At 44.2% G+C, this 22,126-nt stretch overlaps 1 protein-coding gene across 4 annotated transcripts in view; it reads left to right on the top strand.

Moving 5' to 3' along the window:
• JADE2 (jade family PHD finger 2) overlaps positions 1–22,126 on the top strand; it is a 246,434-nt gene that overhangs the window by 5,505 nt on the left and 218,803 nt on the right. For all 4 annotated transcript variants that reach the window (XM_053296802.1, XM_053296799.1, XM_053296800.1 and 1 more), the window contains exon 2: positions 19,916–19,973. In XM_053296802.1, the coding sequence (XP_053152777.1) occupies positions 19,916–19,973 (58 nt within the window). The remainder of the gene's footprint in view (positions 1–19,915; positions 19,974–22,126) is intronic.

Here is a 22,126-nt window from a genome sequence, read left to right as displayed (position 1 = left end):
GTGAAATAGAGAAACTTGCTAGAGTTCCTATCCCGGTTTAAATCTCTTGGGATAGCAGACTTGTATGAATTCAGTTGAAAGTTGTAGATAGGCATGTGAAGTTAATTCTGCTCCCTTTGCTGGTAGCACAGTCATGAATATGAGTTTTTTAAAAACCCCTCCTAGATATGGAAAAATGCAAAGTAGACAGAGTGAACAGGAAAGAGTTTAGTTTTACATTTCAATGAAATTAGAAGTTGCTCCAAGAACCAGGACAGTGAACATGGCTAAGGCAGATGAAAGACAAGTATATGTAGGTTATGGATACACAAGTTCCCCAAGTTAGTAACTCCTCACTGCCCTTGATAGATTTTGTGATGTCTGAATCTACTCTCTTTGATCAGCTTTGCTGAGATTTTTTTGCTGGGAAAGTTGCACAGATAAAAATATGGAGTGGCTCTGTTAGATTTACCCACTTACTGCTCTCTGGATACCAAAGCCAAATGGCCATGAGCCAAGTTGCATGAATCATTGGGTGGGAAAGATAACACGTGGTTGTTCATTGAGCTCTGAAAATGGCCAAAAGATGAAAAGAATGACATTTTCATCCTGTACTTCTTGATATCTCAGAGGTAGCTTCAGTATGTAGCAAGAGTAATGGGCAGGATGTAGACTCATCTCTTATGTTTGTGAAGAGACACAGCCAGGTACTAGAGTCATGTGTCTAAGCAGGACCTGTTTAAAAGCCAAGTGGAAAATGTCTACTAGAGGTGAACAACTTTTACTTTTTTCAGGCTGCTCTTTCTTTGAGTTACCAGACAGTCCAACTGATTGTCTGTAAGTACATATATACAAGTACAGAGCTTATGGGAACTTACTTCCATGTAAATTATTTTCCATTTGCTGACCCTGCAGAGAGGCTCATATTTGTATAGGGCATACAAATTCAGACACACAGATAAATTTTATAGTAAGTTAATTGCTGGTTGATTTTTAGTGAAACTTTTACACCAGGAATAGGCAACCAGTTCAACGCAGGGTCTTTACTGGAAATGCATCAGAACCTGAAGAGCTGCACTTGATCAGTATATTTTGGGTGTGTGTGGTTATGGTATGCATATCATTTCTCAGAGATGCCTACATACAGCTGATGAACAACACACACTTACTGTGCTGAAATCTTATTCTGAGGTTTCTAGGTTGGATGGAAAAAAACCAAGTTTGCCACTGAAGACTATCTATCCATCCATCCATCTATCTAAAATACATTAAGGTCCTTTGTGGCAAGCCCCGCCCATACAATGCTTTACCAATCGGAGGAAACAGAACAGAAGCACTGTGGTGATTGGGCAGTGGGGATTCCATATGCAGATAGGGAAGAGGAATGGGGAGGGGGTGAGTGAGTGAGCGGCAGGGAGGGGGCAAGTGAGTGAGCAGTGGTGGGTGAGTGAGAGCGAGCAGGGAGTGAGCAAGCAAGTGGTGGGGAGGGGGCGAGTAAGCAAGTGAGCAGTGGGGAGGGGGCAAGCGAGCAGTGGGGAGGGGGCGAGTGAGAGCAATCAGGGAGTGAGTGAGTGGCAGGGATCCAAATGACTTTAGATCCTATAATGTGGCCAAGTTCTGCCTTATAGCTAGCAAAATTTGTTTAGAGTTTAATAAGACCTAACCATTTTAGTGCCTGTGTATGTACATTGTGTCCACTTGTCAGATATGCTGTTGCCATACATAGTATGGGATACAATATGGTATGAGATTTAACACCGTTCTGTATTAGGCACATACTTTTGCTGTCTTGCCACCTTAAGACGTCGTATCAGTGTTGAGACGTGTAGTACCAGTGTTGATTAATTTTTACATGTAGATTTATGTTCATAGTCTTAACTTTTAGCTTCTTCTACTCACTATATTATGTTTTAGGTAATTTTATAGAGATCCCCTATTACCTTGTAGGAGTAGATTGTCTTAACTGTTTTTTGTTGTTGTTGTTATGCTGGTCAAAGACTGAAATAAAGAGTTAGTCTTGGAGCGATCAAGCGATCCGTGGGGAATGGGTGAGTGAGCGAGCGAGTGGCGGTGAGGGGGCGACTGAGGGTGGCTGGCGGACACTGAGCAATAAAGTGGGAGCTGAGGCAGGGGGCAAGGAGAGCAACACAGTCCTAATGCACAGATGCTCTGTGTGGGTTCTGTGTGGGTTCTAGCTTACATAATCCATGACTTGAAAAACAATTGAAGCTTTTAGTTGATTCCATGTTTTTGGTTCTTTGACATTTTTCCAATATATTTTCGAATATATTTCTTGATAGGACTAAAAACTAACTTAAAAAACAAACAGTGAAAACTGGAATTCTCAGGATTTAAAGGGTAAAGGCTTGTACAACATATAGCTAGGATGTTCACCTTTGATTTACAGCTACGCAGTAGGAAACTTCTGTGTTAAGGTGTTTAAGCTTCCAGTATGTGGTCAATGGTAAGAAATGCAACCACCAACATGCAGCATGAGCATCTTGTTTGTTGGGGCAGATGTGAGGGTTCCTGTTTGGATGTAGGGGGGAAAGGCCCAAGGAGAACAGGAAGGCCGAGTCCTGACTCCTCCCTCCCCCCTGCTTTCCTACATTATATAATGTGCAAAGTCGCTTTCAGAGAGAAATTAGAAATCATTGAATGTAGAGTAATATTTTTATCCGCCCTCTCTTCTAAATCATTTGGGCACTTGCTGCACGTTACACTTCTATGGAGCCATGAGAGCTAGTTTCTTATTTTGGATGTGTGTGGCTGGGGGTGGGGGTAGTTGCATAGTTTTGCTAGGCCCACTTGTTTTCCTTCTCATTCTTTGTAACCTCCAGCAGAGGGCCTGCTGCTCAACTTGGAACTGACTGTATGCTGGAGTAAATAGATTAAGTGGGAAAATTCATAGGAAAACGTAGAATGGAAAGCAATCAAGGTATTTAGATTTGTGGAAGTGATTGAGAATAAACGTTTAGTATAATTAAGGGTCTTAAGCAGAACAAATGTGGATGATCCCCCACCCCAAATGTAACAGGCGCACAGTTAGTTCCAGGCATTACGTAAGATATTTATTGAACCATATAGATGTTAAAGGTAACTTTATTATACTGGCACGATTGTGCCAGTATAGTTAAGCTGGAGAGTGTTTTTAATGTTCCACCATTAAAAGCAGTGTTCCCTGTAATAGGGATTCCCAGATGTTGTTGACTACAACTCCCAGCATTCCCAGCTGCAAAGGCCTTTGGCTGGGGATTGTAGGAGTTGAAGTCAACTCCTGGAAACATCTGGGAATCTCTGATACAGGGAACACTATTTATAAGCCCTGAACATTCTGTTGCTTATAAAATCAAAACTATTTGTTCAATCTATCTGTTCATCAGCATACATTCACTAGGTGACAAGAGATACTTTCCCTGCAAATTTGGTGAAGATCCATTGGAAAATGGCTTAGATAGAGCAGTTTAGTGTTTTTCTCTTATGAACAAGGGTTGGTGACATTTTTTCAGACTGAGGAAGTGCTAAATGATTTTGTAGTTCATTTGCATAGTTTCAGCCTTTAGACTACATGCCAGAAAATAATTTTGTATATCCCCTGAGACCCAATTGATTGTTATTTTACAATTGATCCTCAAAGTTGGGTTTTTAGAGGCAGAAGAATGTATTTCTAGCGCAGAGTCTATGCAGTAGCAAGTCTGATGTTACAGTGCCCAAAATGCTGCCTACAAAAAACATGGCAGCTGACTTCCTGCCCCAACCCTGCCCGGACTCTGCTGCCCACTTCTGCACTCCCTCCTGTGGCTCCCACCTGCCGCTCCATTGACTTGCTGCCCCAACCCTACTGCCTGTTGCTGCACTCCCATCCGCAGCTGGCATTCCCTGTTGGCTGCCCTGGCCTCTGCACCCAGGGCTCAGATGGCCTCCACACATGTGCAGACTCCACACATGCCCTGGGGGCGGGACAGCCAGCAGGGAATACTGGCTTTGGAATGGGTGAGTGGTGTGCCTGAGCTTGTGTGTGGCTGTGAATGACTATGTCATTTGTGTACAACCTTTTCACTATTTTGCTGATAACACCATCCTGAAGGAAATTATATCAAGCAGGAGAACTGTGAGGTTTGTGGGAAACCTCTAGGAAGATAATCTGTAGTTTTGGACATGTTTGTTAAGGATGGGCACCTTAACTTGCAATCTCCATTCTTTTTAGGACACAAGTGAAAATGTAAAGCAGCTTAACTCTCATTTTAAACTAAAGGTTTTTGGATTACTGAATCTATATTTCATTGGGTCTTGGCTTATTTATCTTCTGCTGCTCCACAGTCTTAGACTCAGTACATATATCTTTATGCTAAGAAGAGCCACTAAAATGCTTTCTGGAAGGGCATGCCCCTTTGTTTCCCTTCCCCAACTTGCCAGTCCTCTCTCATTAGCCCACTGAAGGAAATGGTCCCTTGGGTTCCCTTGGACCAATTAAAGTAAAACTAAAACATTAGATACAGTACATGATTATTTTCTGGCATCAGAAAATTTAAAAATGTAGAGATACAAGTTAAACTAAGACTGGTATAAAAACCAAAAGCTGGCTGGGTCAGCTTGTTGTATTCATCAAAATACTTTGCTGACACAGTAGTCATCACCCTTGCTTTTTGATTGCTTCAAAGAGTGAAAGCAGCAAAGCAGAAGTGCATCCATGGGACTGATTTTGCTAAGCACCTGTGCACTATTTCATTATACCCAACCCTTGGTAATTTCAGACCATTTGCACTGCAGTCCAGGATCATTGTGATGTCTTCAGAGGTGTACCACATTGGCCAGCTTCAGACATACACATTAACAGCAGTTAACACTAACCGGAGTTAAAATTACAAACTTCATTCGCGCTGCAGATGCACAAATAGCCACTGTTAGCCTAACTGGAGTAGAGGGAGAGGAGAGCCCCTCCTTGCTGCTTGGCCTCCCAGCCTCATCCCAGCCAGCTCTGCGGCCAGACTGTGGGTAGAAGTGTCACCAGGTCGGCTGTTTGGCCGCAGTTGGCTACGATCTCTAGTGGGGCATTCCAAGAGAGATTGTGCATTTTCGGAGTGCCCCGCCCATCCTCAGTAGGGGAAGCGCAGCAAAAGTCCTTTAAGTGCCTCACAATGCCAGTGTCGCTTCTGCGAGCCATGGCACTGCTGCTGCCTCGCCCCCCAGTGGCCCCGCACCCAAAAGCACCATTCAGACAACAATCCCTGGGGGTGATAAGGGGTGGGGTGGAATCCCACTTTCTTTGTGGGATGGGAAGGGAGAGCCCATATTCGCCAGAATGGGCTATGCAGATGGAGTAGGGCAAAGGATTCTGGGGGTCTGTCCCACCATGCCCAGGGAAGATGTCGCAAGGGGAGACCTTGGCAGAGCACTCCAGCCAGACCCATCACTAAGCCAGTGCTTCAGCTTGCTGTTCAGTGGGCAAATAATCTCATGAGAGGGCCAGTCTATTGGGGATATGCCTGAGCCTATTAGGTTCTCACCTGTGGACCTCAAGTTCATGAGCTGATCTGGCCACTTAACACCAGGGAATCCAAGGCCCCCCGCCCCCCACTATCCTTGTTGAAAAATAGATGAAGAAAAATAAAACTTCCCTAATCCCTCTTCAGCATTGCATGCACCCCAGAGGACATCTCCACACCCCATGTTCCATAGCTTACCGCATGCAAGGTCGTGGGGTGGGCCAATGGGACAGCACATTTGCACAGGTTTTAAAGTTCCCGGGTCTGGTCCATCTGTGCACCTTATGCAGATGAGTGGGTGTGGGGGATAGTGGGGGAGGCCACTTTCCTTTGCTCCTCTGACCCCGGGGCAGCTGGGTGGATGGCTGCTGTTGTGTACCTGTGCACAGGTACTGCTGGCCAGGCAGGAAGCTGGTTTCCCTGGCACCTCAGACACCGTCCCTGGTAGCAGGAAAGCAATGTCTAGTACACCCTTGCCCAATGGATCTCAACACAGCTCACCTTAGAGAGCACTAGGGACTGACACTCTTGTGAGCAGGTGTAGTCCACGTGGCCATTTAGTCATCACATCCATCATCATATTTTGATGAATGACCAAGGCCATGCTCATGAGTAAAAAGAGGTTGTAAACCACCCCCAGGGGAAGTGACTGGGCCCCACTTCCCCACCCTTTCTTTTTTAAAAAATAGAACAGCCTCCCCCGAAACTTCTCCACAGTCCTCCCCTGTGCAGACCAGCAAGCACTCAGAGTGCAACTAGACATCCCCTTTCCCCTCTCCCTGGCGCATGCACGGTGTTGGTGGAGGGATGGGCACAAAGCTTTCTGCCCATTTGGGACTCCCGGTTCCTGGTCCACCGTTTGCAGATCTATAGGTGCAGGGATGGATGGGAGAGGGGAGCTCCCCTCCTGTCTGGACAACTCTGGAGAGTGGCGAACGACCAAGGGAGCTGGGTTGGGAAACGTGGCAAAGGACCAGCCCAAGCACCTGGCGGGGTGAGGCAAGAGAGAGGGGCAGCTGGGACAGAGTGAGAAGAGTGGGAATGAGCCGCACCTCCAGCTCATTCTCCCCCCTCCCTCCAAACCCTGCTCCTACTGGCCGCCACTGGCACATCTAATTCCTTTCAGATTAATGAGCCATCTTATCTAAACTATGAATAAGGCCTAGTTTTTATTGAGGTGGTAAATGTGGGTCTGGGCTATACCACTTCAGACAACAGGTGAGGACTTGCAGGATTGAATGCTCTTCCATGCAAAAGAAAGAAAGAAACTCCAGCCACTTAGAAAACATATTGTCAGAGAGAAGACTGGTAGCCTTTCTTCTGTGTGATATGTTATTTTCTATTTGCAGGGATTTGTTTCTTTGTCTGGAGATTCATATGAGCCCCCCCCCCCCAGTCCAAAGTGGTATTCCCTGGACACAGGTTTACCACCACCTCAGTAAAAACCAGGCTTAAGGCTTATATAGCTTGATTTCCAAAGTAGAGAGGGAATAGGGGCATAGCTAGAGCATCTGCCTTGCATGCAGAAGGTCTCAGGTTCAGTTCCTGGCCTCTCCAGGTAGGGCTGAAATCTACCTGCTTGAAACCTTGGAGAGCCACTGCCAGTTAGTGTAGACAGTACTGAGCTAGAAGGACCAAGAGTCTGCCTTGGTATAATGCAACTTCCCATGTTCCTAATTTTTGATGACAGAACCAAAAGGAATCTGAGGGTGGGTTTACACAATCCACCCCAAGTAAGGAATTTGGAAAAAAATGTTGGAGATAGGTCAGGAATCAGCAGCACATGATCCCGGCGGACACATGATGTCTGAGCTTGTCTAGGTCCAGTTCTGAAGTCCTCCGCCCAACTTCCAAATCTTGTCTATGGAAGTCGGGATAATGTTGGTGGAAGATTCTGGAACTGGACTTGGGGGATGAGGTTCAGATGTCATACCAAGCGGGAGCATGTGCTGCTGGTTCCCGACAATTCCCTGAAATTTCTCTGATTTCTTGACTTGTGGTGGATCATGTGAACCCACCCTAAATCTCAGAAGAGGAAGGCAGCTGAAGTGTTTATGCTTTTAGTAGAGCATTTTGATGAGTAAAGTGCTGCCGAAGGAGAACATAAGTACAGCTAAACAGTAGGGGCACTAAATGGATTTTGTGTTTTGTTTTGAGCTCGGAACAAAATGCAAAGTGCTTGAAACCTTTTCTCAAAACAGCGGCCAAGCTGGCTGTTTTGATGAAACATATTCAAAAGGTTTTGAGTGTTCTGGCCATAAGGAATAATGGGGAACTCAAATCACCCCATTGTTTCCCATGAGCATCCTTGGGTCACATAGGCAGGACAAAACATGTGCTGCCAGTGCACCCCAGGGTGTCCTGAGCCGATCCACTGCTCCAGCCCTCAGCTGATCTGCCAAGGCGGTTGCTTCTTCAGTTTTCAGTGTGGACTGGAGCTCACCCATAATCTCGAGAAGAAGAGTGGCAGGCAAAGCCTGGCACATAAGCTTTTTGTGGCAACAAAGAATTGCTCGAGTGCCAAGACAACCTTGGAAATGAGTGCCTAGTCCTGGGTGGATCGGTCGCACACTTCCGAACCACGCCTCCTTGCCTTGCTGTGGATGGCTGGCTCTTGCTCCTGCAGGCACTGGAGCAAGAGACAGCTGGAGTTCCATTGGTCTGAACATCCTGAGGGATCAGGTGTTCTGGTAGGCCGAGCTCAAGCTGCCTCTCCTTGAGCATTAACCTGCCCTTTTTGTTCTGGTGGAAGTAAGTCTCTATCTTCCTCTGCCTGTCCACAAGATCAGCCATGGTAGCAGCAGACTAGCACTCAGTGCCTCCTGTGGGGATGTCTCTCCTGGTCTTAGCCCCAGAAAAGCCAAGTTTATCCTGCATGACCAGGTTCAGAGTGTGTGCCTTACAACAGATGGACACAAGCTGAAGTCTCTTGGCTACATTAACTATGTTAAGGGCATTGTTGGTGGCCATGAAGCCTTGGTGAAAGTTTGGATGCTTGGACAGCCATCCCTCCCACTGGTGATCGATCCATGGCCACCGACAGGTCATCTGCTGTTTAGTCAGTGTCCAGCACCTCCACATGCAGCAGAGCCCAACTGTGCTTTGCTGCATGGGAGGGGCTGACCACACCAGTAGCAGATGTCCCCTCGCTCATCTGCCCTCACTAGTGCACCATGAGGGACAGGAAAGTAGTGTGCAGCCCACTGTGGCTGGTCCATAGATCTTTAGTGAAGCGCATGTTGCTGTCAGGTGCAGCTGTGCTCAGCAGCCCAATGCGGCCTCCTGACTCGCCCAGTACATGGAGCGCACCATCCGCCTGCTGTAGGTGGTGCAATGGGGTAATTTATAGTCAGGGCAAGCAGTAGGAGCAGCTGGTGGAAGCCAGCATTCTCCACCACCTGGAATGGCTGGTTGTCCAAAGTGATCATCTTGGCAATGGCCCTAGGTTATGAGGTGAGACTCTAGGTGACCAGACTACTTACCAACTGACTACATCCAAACACACACTCAACTTCCTCTGCTTGGGAGCAGCAGCAGTAGCCTTTCTGCCACTAGCCCCCTGCTAACTGAACAAACGAGGCACTTTTTTCAAGTGGTGATTCTCTCATATTTAGCGGGGGGAGAGCAGCTGGCCCTGTCTATCTCCAGCACAGCATGCCTCCAGTGGCTGTTGCTGGTATCTGTTTTATGTGGCTAAAAAAAAAAAGAAGAAGATTGTGACCCCTTTGAGGACAGGGAGCCATTTTATTTCTCTATTTATATCTATGTAAACCACTTTGGGAACTTTGTTGATAAGCAGTATATAAATATTCATCATATTTGTAAATCTTCATTGTATTGGTTTTCATAGTTGAGGGCACACCTGGCCTATTGCTGCCTGCAGGTGCAGGGCTCCCTGCATGATGCTGTCGCAGGTGCAGCCACACCATGTCAATAGATACTTAGGGTCCTTCCCTAAGCAGGCACTCTTTGTCTCTTTCTCTCTCCACTGGGCCAATGGGGGCATAGTTGCCAATGACAACACTTGATTTATATGATAAGGCAACCAAGAAGGAAGGAGATCACAAGCCAATCGGAAGCCAGTGACAGAAAACCAATTAGCCCTGGAAAAGCAGCCCTCCAAAATGGTGCTTGAAACACTCAATGTTTTGAGTTGAAATGGGATTTATTTGTTTTGAGCTTGAAACAGGCCCTTTATTTGAAGGGTGTTTTGTTTTGAGCTCAAAACGTTTTGCATGTTTCTACCAAACAGAAAGAAAATACAGCTAAACAGTCAGCATAAAAGCTTAAAAGGCAGTGAACTGTCCATATGCTTTTAGCTGGCAAAGAGAATGGTAATGTCTGAAAATTGATTGCTAAGAAGAGAGTTACTCATTCAGAAAGAAGATTCCTAACATGCCACCGGGGGTGCTATTTTCTTTTTTAAATTCAGGTATGTAGGAAGAACAAACAGGAAAATGGCTTCTTTCAGCCACTGCAACTTAAGAGAACACAGAATTCAGTGTGTGCTTTTTCTTTGACCACCATAGAGTAAGAAGTTACTGGAGATGGGAAAATATGAGCCCAAGAAGAAGATACCTTGTTAGGGAAGGCATTCCAATGCCAGGTTATTTGATGACCAAATAATTTTTCCTTTCCTGCAGTTTGCTCTTCTGAGAAGGTATTTAAATAAATTAATGATATTAAAGATATAGAGTCCAGTCCCATGTTGGAGTGGTTTAGGAATTTGCACATTAGGGTTGCTGTATAATTCCCCCTTTCATGTTAAAGAGTGCTGCTTTGGGAGAGGCTTTCCAGTCAAAAGTACATTAGATCTTATTAGCATCTCATTTTATTCACTTCTTAGTGACCTGCCACAGGGGGAAGTCTTAGAAGTTGCCTCCTGCAGTTAGCGTTGTCAACCTAAAGTGAGTGTGTGTGTGTGTGTGTATGTGTGTGTGTGTGTGTATATATATATATATATATATATGAATTTTAAAAAGGAATTTTGAGGCAGTAGCTTTGTGAATTGTAATGCTTATTTCTGCACAGGATAGGCCAGCTAATTGAGCTGTGGGGAGCAATGCAGAAGTTTGCTAGTCCGCTAGAATTTTATGCATAATGCTGCCAGATCCATGTAATATGCCATGCAAAATAAGTTTCTGCCACATGAAAGGCTGTGGAGCTTGAGATGTACTTCTTCTGGATTTGGCTTCTGGATACCTTTGCATATATGTTTTTGCAGTTATAGTTTTAGCACTTTTGGGGTGGCAGGGTGGGGGCAGGCATAGATCCGTAAGTGGATCTGTTATCAATGGTAGTTATGTGGAACTTCCATGTTTAGAGGTAGTATATCTGTAGCAGGTGCTTGGGGACAAAGATATGGCCATTGCTCTCATACCCTACGTATAAGTTTCCAGAGCTGTCTGACGGGCTGCTGCTGACAGCTGGATGTTGGACTAGATGCCCTTGGTATGACCCAGCAAGGACATTTTTAGGCCTTTAAGTGAAAGTCTTCAAAGAAACATCTCTGAGGAAACAGATCATCATAGGTCTGCAATTTCTCTGCTTGAGACAATGACATCGCTAACATGTAAGGCAGAGTAAAGAATTCAGGGAATGCCATTTTCCCTGCTGCAAGGGATAACATTGTAATCTAATCACCAGGTTGTGGTTAGTTACTTAGAGTCTTTTGGAACCACATACATACAACATTCAAAACCTGGCGGGATTGACTCAGCCATTCTTCTTCCAAGTGAAGTAAGGAGACCATAATATACTTTGCTGTTAGACTGCTCTTTAAATAAAACCCCTGGAAGATCATTTATCCTTTAGTTTCTTTTGAAGAGCTTATCTGTCTAAAGAGTGGGGCTGTTAGCTGAATTCCCTCATCCTTCTTAACTTATGCAAGATTGGGCTGTCCTTAGAGGGCCCTGGTGGGGTGTAGGACCTGGGACAAATCAGCCAGTGTTGGGGCCCCTTCCAGTTAATTTTGGCGGGGGTTAAAAAGAGCAGGGCCCAGGATAGTTGCCATGCTTCTCCTGCTTTAAGGACAGCCCTGAAGATGCGTCAAACATAACAACATGATGTACTGGTGATCCTCTGGCTATAAAGAGCCAGATTTTCTAACCTTTAGTGAGATTACTGCCAATATTGGAGCTCCCCCAAAATCTTCTCTGTGGAACACTTGTGCCACTGCACCACCCTGCCATGGAGGGCCTGCTTCTGCCCTGCAGTGTGCAGTTGTGCGACAGAACACAACTTGGTAAGTGCCCATCCTCCCACCAAAGGACATACAGATGCCATTCTGTTTTCAAACAGATCAGGTACATTGTGACAGTTGTAAGGACATTGGTCAATGCTTTATTTAACCTTAGCATCCTTAACTGGTGCATCTGATGAAGCTCTTGCCACAATATAAATGTGTTAGCCTAGTAAAGGTAAAGTGTGCTGTCGAGTTGGTGTCGGCTCCTGGGGACCACAGAGCCATGTGGTTTTATTTGATAGAATACAAGAGCGGTTTACCATTGCCTTCTCCCATGCAGTATGAGATGATGCCTTTCAGCATCTTCCTATATCACTGCTGCCCAATATAGGTGTTTCCCATAGTCTGGGAAACATACCAGTGGGGATTTGATCCAGCAACCTCTTGCTCCCTTTGCAAGTCATTCTCCTCTGTGCCATTAGGTGGCTGTTAGCATAGTGTGGGGGAAGCTCCCAATCTTTGTGTGTGTGTGTGTGTGTGTTAAGCAAGTGTATCCCTTCTGCCACAAACCTTCAGCTCAGGTACCCCATAAAGGATTTTATCTTTTATTTATTTACATTTATATCCCGCTCTATACCACATGGTCTCAGAGCGGGTTACAGCAATTAAAACACATTAACAACATTAAAAAATTCTAAAACCTTAATCTATGAAAACAAACTAAATGATTAAAACAACATAGTACAAAAAACAACCTTGTTTCTTCACGGCGTAGTGTGTTACCAATTGTTTTCTTGGTGACTATGGTTCCAGCTGCCCTGAGATCATTGACAAGTTCCCCCCGTGTAGTTCTGGGCTGCTTTGTCACCGTTCTCATGATCATTGCAACTCCACGAGGTGAGATCTTGCATGGAGCCCCAGACCGAGGGAGATTGACAGTTATTTTGCGTTTCTTCCATTTGCGAGTTATCGTGCCAACTGTAGTCACCTTCTCACCAAGCTGCTTGGCGATAGTCTTGTAGCCCAGTCCAGCCTTGTGCAGGTCTACTACCTTGTCCCTGACATCCTTTGACAGCTCTTTGGTCTTGGGCATGGTGGTGAGTTTGGAAGCTGAGTGATTGCTTGCTTCTATGGACAGGTGTCTTTTCTACAGGTACTGTAACAAGCTGGGATTAGGAGCATTCCCTTACAGAGGGTTTTCCTCATCTCAGCTCGTTACCTGCATATAGTGAAAAGACACCTGGGAGCCTGAAATCTTGCTGGTTGATAGGGGATCGAATACTTATTTCCCTCACTACAATGCAAATCCATCTCTGACTTTTGGGCACTGGGTTTTTGAGGGTTTGTTTGTTGTTATTCTGTCTCTCACAGCTACAATAAACCTACCATTCCAATTATAGCCTGGTCATTTCTGTGTCAGAGGGCAAACGGACAAAATCAGCAGGGGATCAAATACTTATTTCCCTCACTGTACACATATAAACACATGTCATTGGCTCACATGCATACTAAGTTATTTGTAAGGAGTCTTATTGAAATGTGGGATTAATTCCAATGGGAGTACACAGTGTTAATTTTCTGAAGCCTGTCAGGCTGAGGGGAGTGGTAGGCTGAGCTTCCATCATGTACCCAGCCAATCGGGAGCAGAGGAGGAGAGTCTTCACCCTCTTTCTTCCCCTTCCGCAGTGGACACATTGCTGAAGATGTGTTTGGGTCAAGCTGGTGATCCTCAGATGGGGAACAAATAACATGGCTGCAGCATGGAGAGGCAGGAGGGCTCTTAAGTCCCCCCGGGAGTCCTTCAAGTACCCCCTGTTGGGCTTTAAAACACCACAATACTTGGTTGTTCTTGCTGCAACAGACTAACATGGCTACTCTTCTAGAATTCATCTTTACCTTTATGTACAATACATAACAGTGTATATATCGCAGGATTCATCATCAACATTTTACAAATGAGAAAAATTGAAGTATAGCGTCATAGAAAAGTTTGGAGATCTCCACCCGGTCACTTATTTACTCCCCAGCCTGGTGATCTCATGCTGGCAGAAGGACTTTGGACTGCATGTACAGTGAAGAGCTTCTGCCTGCAAGGGCTTCCCTTTTCAGCTCCACGAGGGAAGTAACTTCTTGCATGCAAAAGGATGCATGCACAGTTTGACATGCACTTCAACTGGCAAGTCAAATGTTGTCAGCTTGCCACCTATTATTTGTCCATGGTCAAATATTGGCTGGGTTTAGATGTAATGATAAACCCTGGTTAAACCTGGGTTTAGTATTACTGGCCTTGGATTTGCATGCTTCCTCCACCTCATGTGTGAAGGGAGGAAATTTTATGCTTACGTTCCTGGTTTAAAATAAACTGGTGTTACTTGTTGCAGCAAAAACTGGCAAATCCTGATTTGTTCTAATTGCAGTTTGTGAATAAGCAGGTTGATTGTGCAAATATCCTCCCCTCACCCATAAAGGGAAGCGTATGAGTCTGAGGCTTGTGGTAGTAACTGTGCTTAAAGGATGGTTTAGTGCTGCAGTGGTCCCCCTCATCCATCACACATTGCATGAAACTACTGTGCAGGTGGCAGGCAATCTTTCTTAAACTATGGTGCCATTTTAAAGGGCAAGAATAAGATCTGCCTGTCCTGTAGCAGTCAGTGGCAAACAAAGCAGGATGGACACTTTTCCCCTCTTGGTCTCCTGCATGTGCCATAGACCTCTCCAGACAGGAACGCAAACTGTCATCAGTGGCAAGGATCATTGTCTAAGACCACCGTCTTGCTTTCTGCAGGAACCAGGGGGTACCTGCTTTATGTGATCTGGCTGTCTGCTGCCTAAAGCTCCTGTGAGGGGGTTGGAGTGGAGTCTAGAAAAACACTAGCTGTTGAACTGTGAGTGAGATATTAAATTATGGAGAGTTGGGGAAAGTCAAAATGCTAATAGAGTAAATACTTTAAAATATTTGACCACTAGCGGGGAAATGCTTGACTAACAAGCAGAAGTTTGAATCCCTGCTGGTATGTTTCCCATACTATAGGGAAACACCTATAGTGGGCATCAGTGATATAGAAAGATGCTGAAAGACATCATCTCATACTGCGCTGGAGGAGGCAATGATAAATTTTTATTTATTTATTTATTTATTTATTTTTGTTTTTACATTTATCTCCCACTCTTCTTCCAAGGAGCCCAGAGCGGTGTACTACATACTTGAGTTTCTCCTCAACAGCCCTGTGAAGTAGGTCAGGCTGAGAGAGAAGTGACTGGCCCAGCCAGAGTCACACAGCTAGTATCATGGCTGAATGGGGATTTGAACTCAGGTCTCCCTGGTCTTAGTCCAGCACTCTAACCACTACACCACGCTGGCTCTGTGAAAACTACAGGGCTCTGTGGGTGCCAGCAGTCGAAATCGACTTGATGGTACACTTTACCTTTTCTTGACCTAACAATTGACCAAATAATTTTGACTGATCAGATGCCAAACAAACCCCTTTGCTTAAAATTCCTGTTACATTGAAGTAACGCACAGGACTCTGAATTGTGGTCAACCTGTGCCATAGCTGGGCATAAGACCAAGTACAGTGGTCCCTCTACTTGCGAAATCAATCCGTTCCGAATGCACATTTGTAAGTCGAAAAGTTCGTAAGTCGAAAAGCGGTTTCCCATAGGAATGCATTGGGAACGGATTAATGTGTTCCGGAGCCTAGAAAAAAGACCCAGACCCCCAGTAAGGCTTGCAAACTGCACAGGAACATTTCTTTTCAAGAATAAACAGGCAGTAAACAGGCAGGCAAGTCAAGGAAACCGCATGTAAAATTCGTAAGTCGAGGAAACCCCATCTAAAAATTTGTAAGTCGAAAAAACCGGATCTAAAACTGCTGTTTGTAACTCGAAAAATACTTATGTCGAGTAGTTCGTAAGTCGAGGGACCACTGTAGTAAAGTTCTTGGAGCAAGTTGAATTTAGTTCAGTAGAATTTTAGTAGATCTGACTTTTGCTAACTAGATTTTTTTTCTTGTTTAGAATGTTATTCAGTATGAGAGAACTTTTGAGGACACAAACCTTATGGCCTCAGTAGAACTTTTTTCTATCCCTTCTTCAGTCCTAGCAGCAAGACCTGACTGACCTGGTCAGCAAAACCAAAAAGAAGATGCTAGCTTGGAATTTCAGCATCATAAACTGTCCTCACTCCATCTGCAGTCTTTCTCTCTCCTCGAAATCTAATGGCCCTGAAGTGCAAAGCTGGTTTAATAACATCTGTTCCCCCTGAATTACTGGAGAAAAGTATTGATATAGCCATATTGTCAAGAAGTAATTTTAATCATGTTTTGACAGGGCAATTCTTTACCACAGTGTTGTCAGTAAAAATGTTTATGTTACTTCACTGTTATTATCCTTCATAGCGGTATGGTAAAACATTGCACATGTGCTGGAACTGAAAGCAGTGCTTAAGATTTTATGATTTCGTATTTATGGGAATTCCATTGCGGATTGTCATCTTCTCCAACGGATAATAGCATCCTGTGGTCTTGTCATCAAGTGCAATTTTCTCCTAATAGCTCTTGTGATTAAACCACAAACAAAACTATTTTCCACAGTTTTGTTGTTCTTTCTTCCTTCAATCTTAGAAAAAGTGGAATAATTTGTATCTAGGCAGTGGTATCTTAGATAGCACCCTTCCATTAGCTAAAGGTTTCTCATGGTGGCTTCTCATATATTTTATCCTTGGCTATGGATAACCAAGTGCAAAATGTACTTGGACTGCTTCAGTTCTAAAGAACTTAGGGGTGTTTAAAACATGGATTCCCCCCTTTAAAATGCACAGAAGCTTTGAGCAGGAAAAGATCAGGCTCTTGTTCCTAGAATTGCCAGGTCATGACCTGGAGAATGTGTATGTGGCTCCAGATTGTCCGATGCAGTGGGAAAAGAGGCAGCCATGGCGTCCAGCTGTACTTCCCTGGTCTAGTGTTACTTGGTTCCCCCCCCTGCCTGTTGTGGTGAGCATGTGTGGTGCAGCAGCTATGGGCAGTGGGGAGGTGAACAACAGGGTGAAGGACCAGCAGGAAAGCTGTGGCTGCTTTCCCCCCTTGCATTGAGGGGTTTAAAGCCCTATGCATGTTCTCTGGGTTGCAACCTGGCTAGGGATGTGCACTGAATTGCTTTGGTGCACATCCAAGGGCAGCATGGGGTTCCCTTAAGAGGAGGCAGGCAGGTCTTACCTGCCTGTCCTCCAAGCCCCCACCAGCCCACTGTGGTGCTGTTACGGAAAGACTTCTGTGCAAGTGGTAGCTTGTGCCATTTGCTTCTCTAAAATGCTGCGCTGCAGCGATGGGACGCGTCCTTGGCATCCCTTGCGCGGTGCCAGCACATAAAGTATGTGCTGATGCTGCGCATGCATCCCATCGCCATGGCGTGGCATTTTAGAGGAGCAAGTGGCACAAGCTGCCATTTGCACAGAAGTCATTTCGTAACAATAGCACCATGGTGGGTTGGCGGGGGCTTGGAGGATGGGCAGGTAGGAGAACCCTGTGCCAAACCGTTTCGGAGCCAGGGAGCTGAAGCGGTGTGTCGCCTCTCCAAAGAGGCGCCGGAATGTTTTGGGCTCATCTCTAAACCGTATACTATAAAGGGGAAAGCTGAATTTGAAATACATGGCTCATAGAAAGTTGTTTAATCATTGATTTCATTTATATAGATAGTAGTTGTAGTTCAGAGTGATGCAAAGTAAAGATGGGCATAAAACCATATGTGCCGTTCTGCTAAGGCAGAGTGTGTAATAAAAACCTCATATGGTGCCTTTTTAAAAAAGACGTTTGACTTGAATATTTTGACATAAAAGGTTGATAGTTTGTTTTGCAATTGTTTATGCTCATAATCAAGGTTTGGCTTTAAATCTGTAAGCTGCTGTTCAGGCAAATAAATGCTTATAATGTAGTGCAGTGACTCCTCGATGCTGCACATCCACCTGGGCAATCTGAACTACAGGTTGCCAGATAGGAGACTGCACTGTCAGGAAGTGTAGCAAGGATGGAATTGTCCTGTTTGAGTTCGGAATACCCCCATGATTACAAGTTGCTGTAAGCACCAACCCAACTATGTGTTGCTATAGAACAAGTGTGGCATCTCTGAGTGCCATTCCGTTATTGATGTTGTTTCATTCTCAGTACCTTGATCACCTGAATCAGTGGAAATTAGCACAGTGCTTTGAAGTTGCCAATGGTACTGTTCTAAATGGACAAAAATCCTAGCAATAATCAATCTGCTTAGTAATTATTAGGCCATTTCTTCACTACCAATGCAGTGCAGTGCAATCTGATTTTGATGCCCATCTGTCCTATGAGCTCCACACGAATGGGCATCCACCCAACTTTATTACAGTATGGGGATACTGATGTAGGCTCAGTGGGTTGGTATGCAGCATTGCATCTGATACATTTCTTCCTCTTGGGTATTATTTTGCTTTGTTAAAACAGCATGCACACAACACTGTGAGAGAATTTCTCAGTTGTGTTGAGGTCATGTGTTAAAACACTCTTAATGCTACTACCATGGCCGACTGGCAACATTTTTTCAGACTTTTTCTATCTTGCTACCTGACATCTTGTTGAACTGCAGGTTCCAGACATTGAACCTGGGACTTTTTGCATGCAAAGCAGGTGTTCTGCCACTGAGCTATGCCCTCTTTCCAAGGGGAGAGCGGAGGCTTAAGGGAAAGGCTGGCATCTCCACAACTGTCTTGAGAAGACTTGGTTGAATAGAACGGTTCCTCACTGAAATATCAGTGAATGAGTTAACTTGAGTACTCAAGTTCTGTTGTACTTTCTTAGGTCACTCAGTCTTCACACAAGCCATTAGCCCTGTGGTGGACATTTGAAATCCAAATTGCATACAGCTTCCTCCATTTGATGAGTCATTTGTGTTAGCTGCTCAGCACATAGATTTCACAGAACAAAAGAGAGCCTTCTAGGAATAGCTGCACATAAATATATTAATGCACACACACATTTCAAAAATTATTATACACAGAGCAATGCTGCCTCCAAGGACTGGTGATGGTGGTGGAACTCTTGGGCAAGATATCCTCAGTGTGGAGTCCCCTTTCAGTGGGCCTGTCTCCTCCTCCTGGCTGTTGTTGATGGCTGTTGCCTCACCTCGCCACAGAGAGAGCTGATAGGGAAACAACTAGCAAGAAGCTGGCAGTAGTTCTTTCTTCTTATCATTGCTCCTTCACACCCTCTGGGCCAAAGGCCAGGCAAGCAAGCAAGCATATAACGGGCAGTTTGAAAGATCCTGAGGTCCCACTCAACAAGCAATTAGATATTGCAGTATATAATTACAGAAGCTCAACAGGATACTGGTCCATTGATCTGTTTGATATGGAAAATTTCATCAGGAGCATCAATTTTGGGTAATGTGTCTCACAACAACCCAGTGTGGAAGAAAAGAGTAAGCATTTTGTCTGTGGTATCCATTATAGGTTCTGACTTAACTCTTGAGTGACAGTCCTTCAATCTTGATGAAAACTCTCCAAATATTTTTGGTGTGGTGAAGTTGGCAGATCTACGTGATGCAGTTGCATGTCAATGAACTGCACAGCCACCATGTGTTTTGGATTTCATACAACTATCATGTGGCTAATTGTTTGTCCAAGTCCCCTTCTCCCCTTCACACCTTTTCAAAAACCAGACATTCCAATCTCCAAAATTTTCTTTAATCCTTACAAAGAAGATCTGCAAGACAAAATCATTTTGACAGTTCTTGTATTTGAACTCAAGCCAAAGATCCAGGCTGTTGCTGCATCAGACCTTGGAAGCTTTTTAAAAAGGGGTTATCTCAGACATTTAATTCACTGGTTTGCTCTATTGGAGAAGTGGCTAAAAGTAAGTGCAGCAACTTGGTTTCATAATTAGATGCATGGCGTCCTTGAATTCTCCATGCCACAATGATGTAGATTCCTTCAATGAGTTTTTTATATAGGACTGGCTTGCATTTTGATTTGGGTGTTAACAGTTGCCATAGAAGATTAGAAAACACTCATACGTCCAGATGGCAGAGACATTTGAAAGAGAAGTGTTGCTCTACCTTACACTGAAGTGATTCAGTGATGTTCTTTTTCACTTTCGAAGTCCCTTGGTAATTCTGTCATTAGGCTAAGTTTTCACTAGTGTGGTTGGGTTAATGCGATGTGTGGATACCCTGAGATAACAGTGATTTGGTGCCATAATGAATTTCCCTGAATAGTAAGTGTAATGTTCCTTTTCTTTTGTTACAGATGGAAGAGAAACGGCGAAAGTACTCGATCAGCAGCGATAACTCAGACACCACTGACAGTAAGACCTTTAATTCAAGGCTTTGAACAAGATAACTAAACGATTCACCTCCAGCAGGGAAAGCATTTGAATAATTACTTCACAGACATCCAGGAAAACTACATTTTACTGGGTTGTCCTTGAACAATAAATTGTGTTCAGGGGTTGCTTTTCAAAGATTTGTTACTGGTGTACAAGAAGTTAATAACCGTTTCTGTTTTGGCAGTAGGTGTCTTTTGTTGGATCCTCCTTCTAGGAACAGCATGGGAAAGAGGAAGCCATAAAATAAAATTGATTACAAAACTTTGACCCAGACAAAGCCCTTATTAGGTTTGCATAATGAAAACCATCTTTTCGCATGGGAATGCACTCAAGGGGCATGTTGCTTCAGAAGGAAGCAAACTGTTCGAAATGAACCTGCCTCAAAACCAAAGTGAACTTTGACTGGGCTGGAAGCTACTTCATGGCAATATTATGTGGTTCCCTTTTTGCCTCAATTCCCCGTCAGTAAAATGTCTGGGTTTTAAAAGCCAGGGGCTAAATGAGTGAACTAAAAACAGCTCCCACGAGGCTAACTGGGTAAATGTAAGGAATAAGCCTTGGAGCTCCAACATTAGCACAGCTTATTTTAGGGTAGAAACACTACAAAAAACACTACAAAATTCCCACCCTTAGTTACCTTTTGACGCAGTTACAAGATGTGGCATTTAAAACCGTGTGACAGTATGCAGCTACTGTCTGTTCCTGGGAAAGGAAGGTCATAGTTGTGTTTACAGTTACACTGCAGGAGAGCATTTGTCAACAGCTAAAACATCACCTGCTGCATAAATACCAAAGTCCAACAGCGATAAGGCTCTGCTGTTTAATACTGTGATTAGCAACATCTTAACCCTCCAAAGCCCTGAAGCAATGCTGCAGGGTTTTGAGCACTTCTGTTGTTCTTGGTGGTTAAGGAAACTAGAAAATACTAGATCCTTGGTCTGCAACTAGGCAGGGTCTCTCTGACAAGGAGGTGAAGTACTGGCAAGTCCCACTTCCACAGACTGCTCATCCAACTCTTTGTGGAACTCTCATCTACTTTTTTTGCCTCTGGGGTTGGCTATTGGAGGTCAGATGATACCACTCAAGGGGCCAGATTTGGCTCAAGGGCTTTCAGTTGCCAATCTTTACACTAGGAGGAGATTAGGGTTGTTTCCAAATTTAACTTTTAATATACGGGCACACACACCCAGGACTTGATGCTTGAAAATAAAATATGAGAAGAATAACATATTCCTTTTCTTTTGACATTTAATCTATACACATCTGAAGACAAAGGGGGAATGTCTTTTTCTTAAAAAACAAAAAAACTGGCTCTAGGCCAGGATATTGCCAAAATGCTATATATGGACCACAGAACTCTGATCTACATTTGTCTTCAACCCACATAAGAGTAGCAGCATGGTAAAAAAAACCCAACAATCCTCCTTTGTCCTGATACTATATGGTAGGATACTCTACACAGATGTCCTCAGAAAAATATCTGAAATAGCATCATTCAAAATAAAAGATGGGCCCTTTGCAGATCCCATTGAGCACTACTTTCATATTGCCTTTGGGGACTGTGGGCAGCATTCAGACTACATTAATCATAGTCATGACTATTGATTGATTGATTGATTGAATTTATATACTGCCCAATATCAAAATCTCTAGGCAGTGTACAGAATTAAAACTTAATATAAAATATAAAACATTTAAAATTCATAAAAAGATAAAAGTCATAATAGATAAAAACAAATTAAAATTTAAAAATTTAGTATTGGTTGAAGGCCTGGGGAAATAGGTATGTCTTCAAGGTCCTCCTAAAAACAAACAGAGAAGGAGATGCTCTTATTTCAGCAGAGAGCGCATTCCAAAGCCCTGGGGCAGCCACAGAGAAGGCGGCAACCATGATTGGACCTCTCCAGATGATCTTAATAGGTGGCAGGGTTCACAACAGAGAAGGTGCTCTCTTAAGTACCCTGGACCTAAGCTGTTAAGGGTTTTATAGGTAATAACCAGTACTTTGTATTCCATTCAGAAACATATAGGCAGCCAGTGCAGTTCTTTTAGAATCGATGTTATGTGGTCCTTTCGTGTTGTCCCAGAGACCAATCTGGCTGCCGCATTCTGAACCAATTGTAGTATCCAAA

This window comes from Hemicordylus capensis, chromosome 2, assembly GCF_027244095.1.
Source record: "Hemicordylus capensis ecotype Gifberg chromosome 2, rHemCap1.1.pri, whole genome shotgun sequence".
Classification (NCBI taxonomy): domain Eukaryota; kingdom Metazoa; phylum Chordata; class Lepidosauria; order Squamata; family Cordylidae; genus Hemicordylus; species Hemicordylus capensis.
The sequence above is the reverse complement of the archived record's forward strand: the minus strand, read 5'-3'. Positions and strand labels throughout refer to the sequence as shown.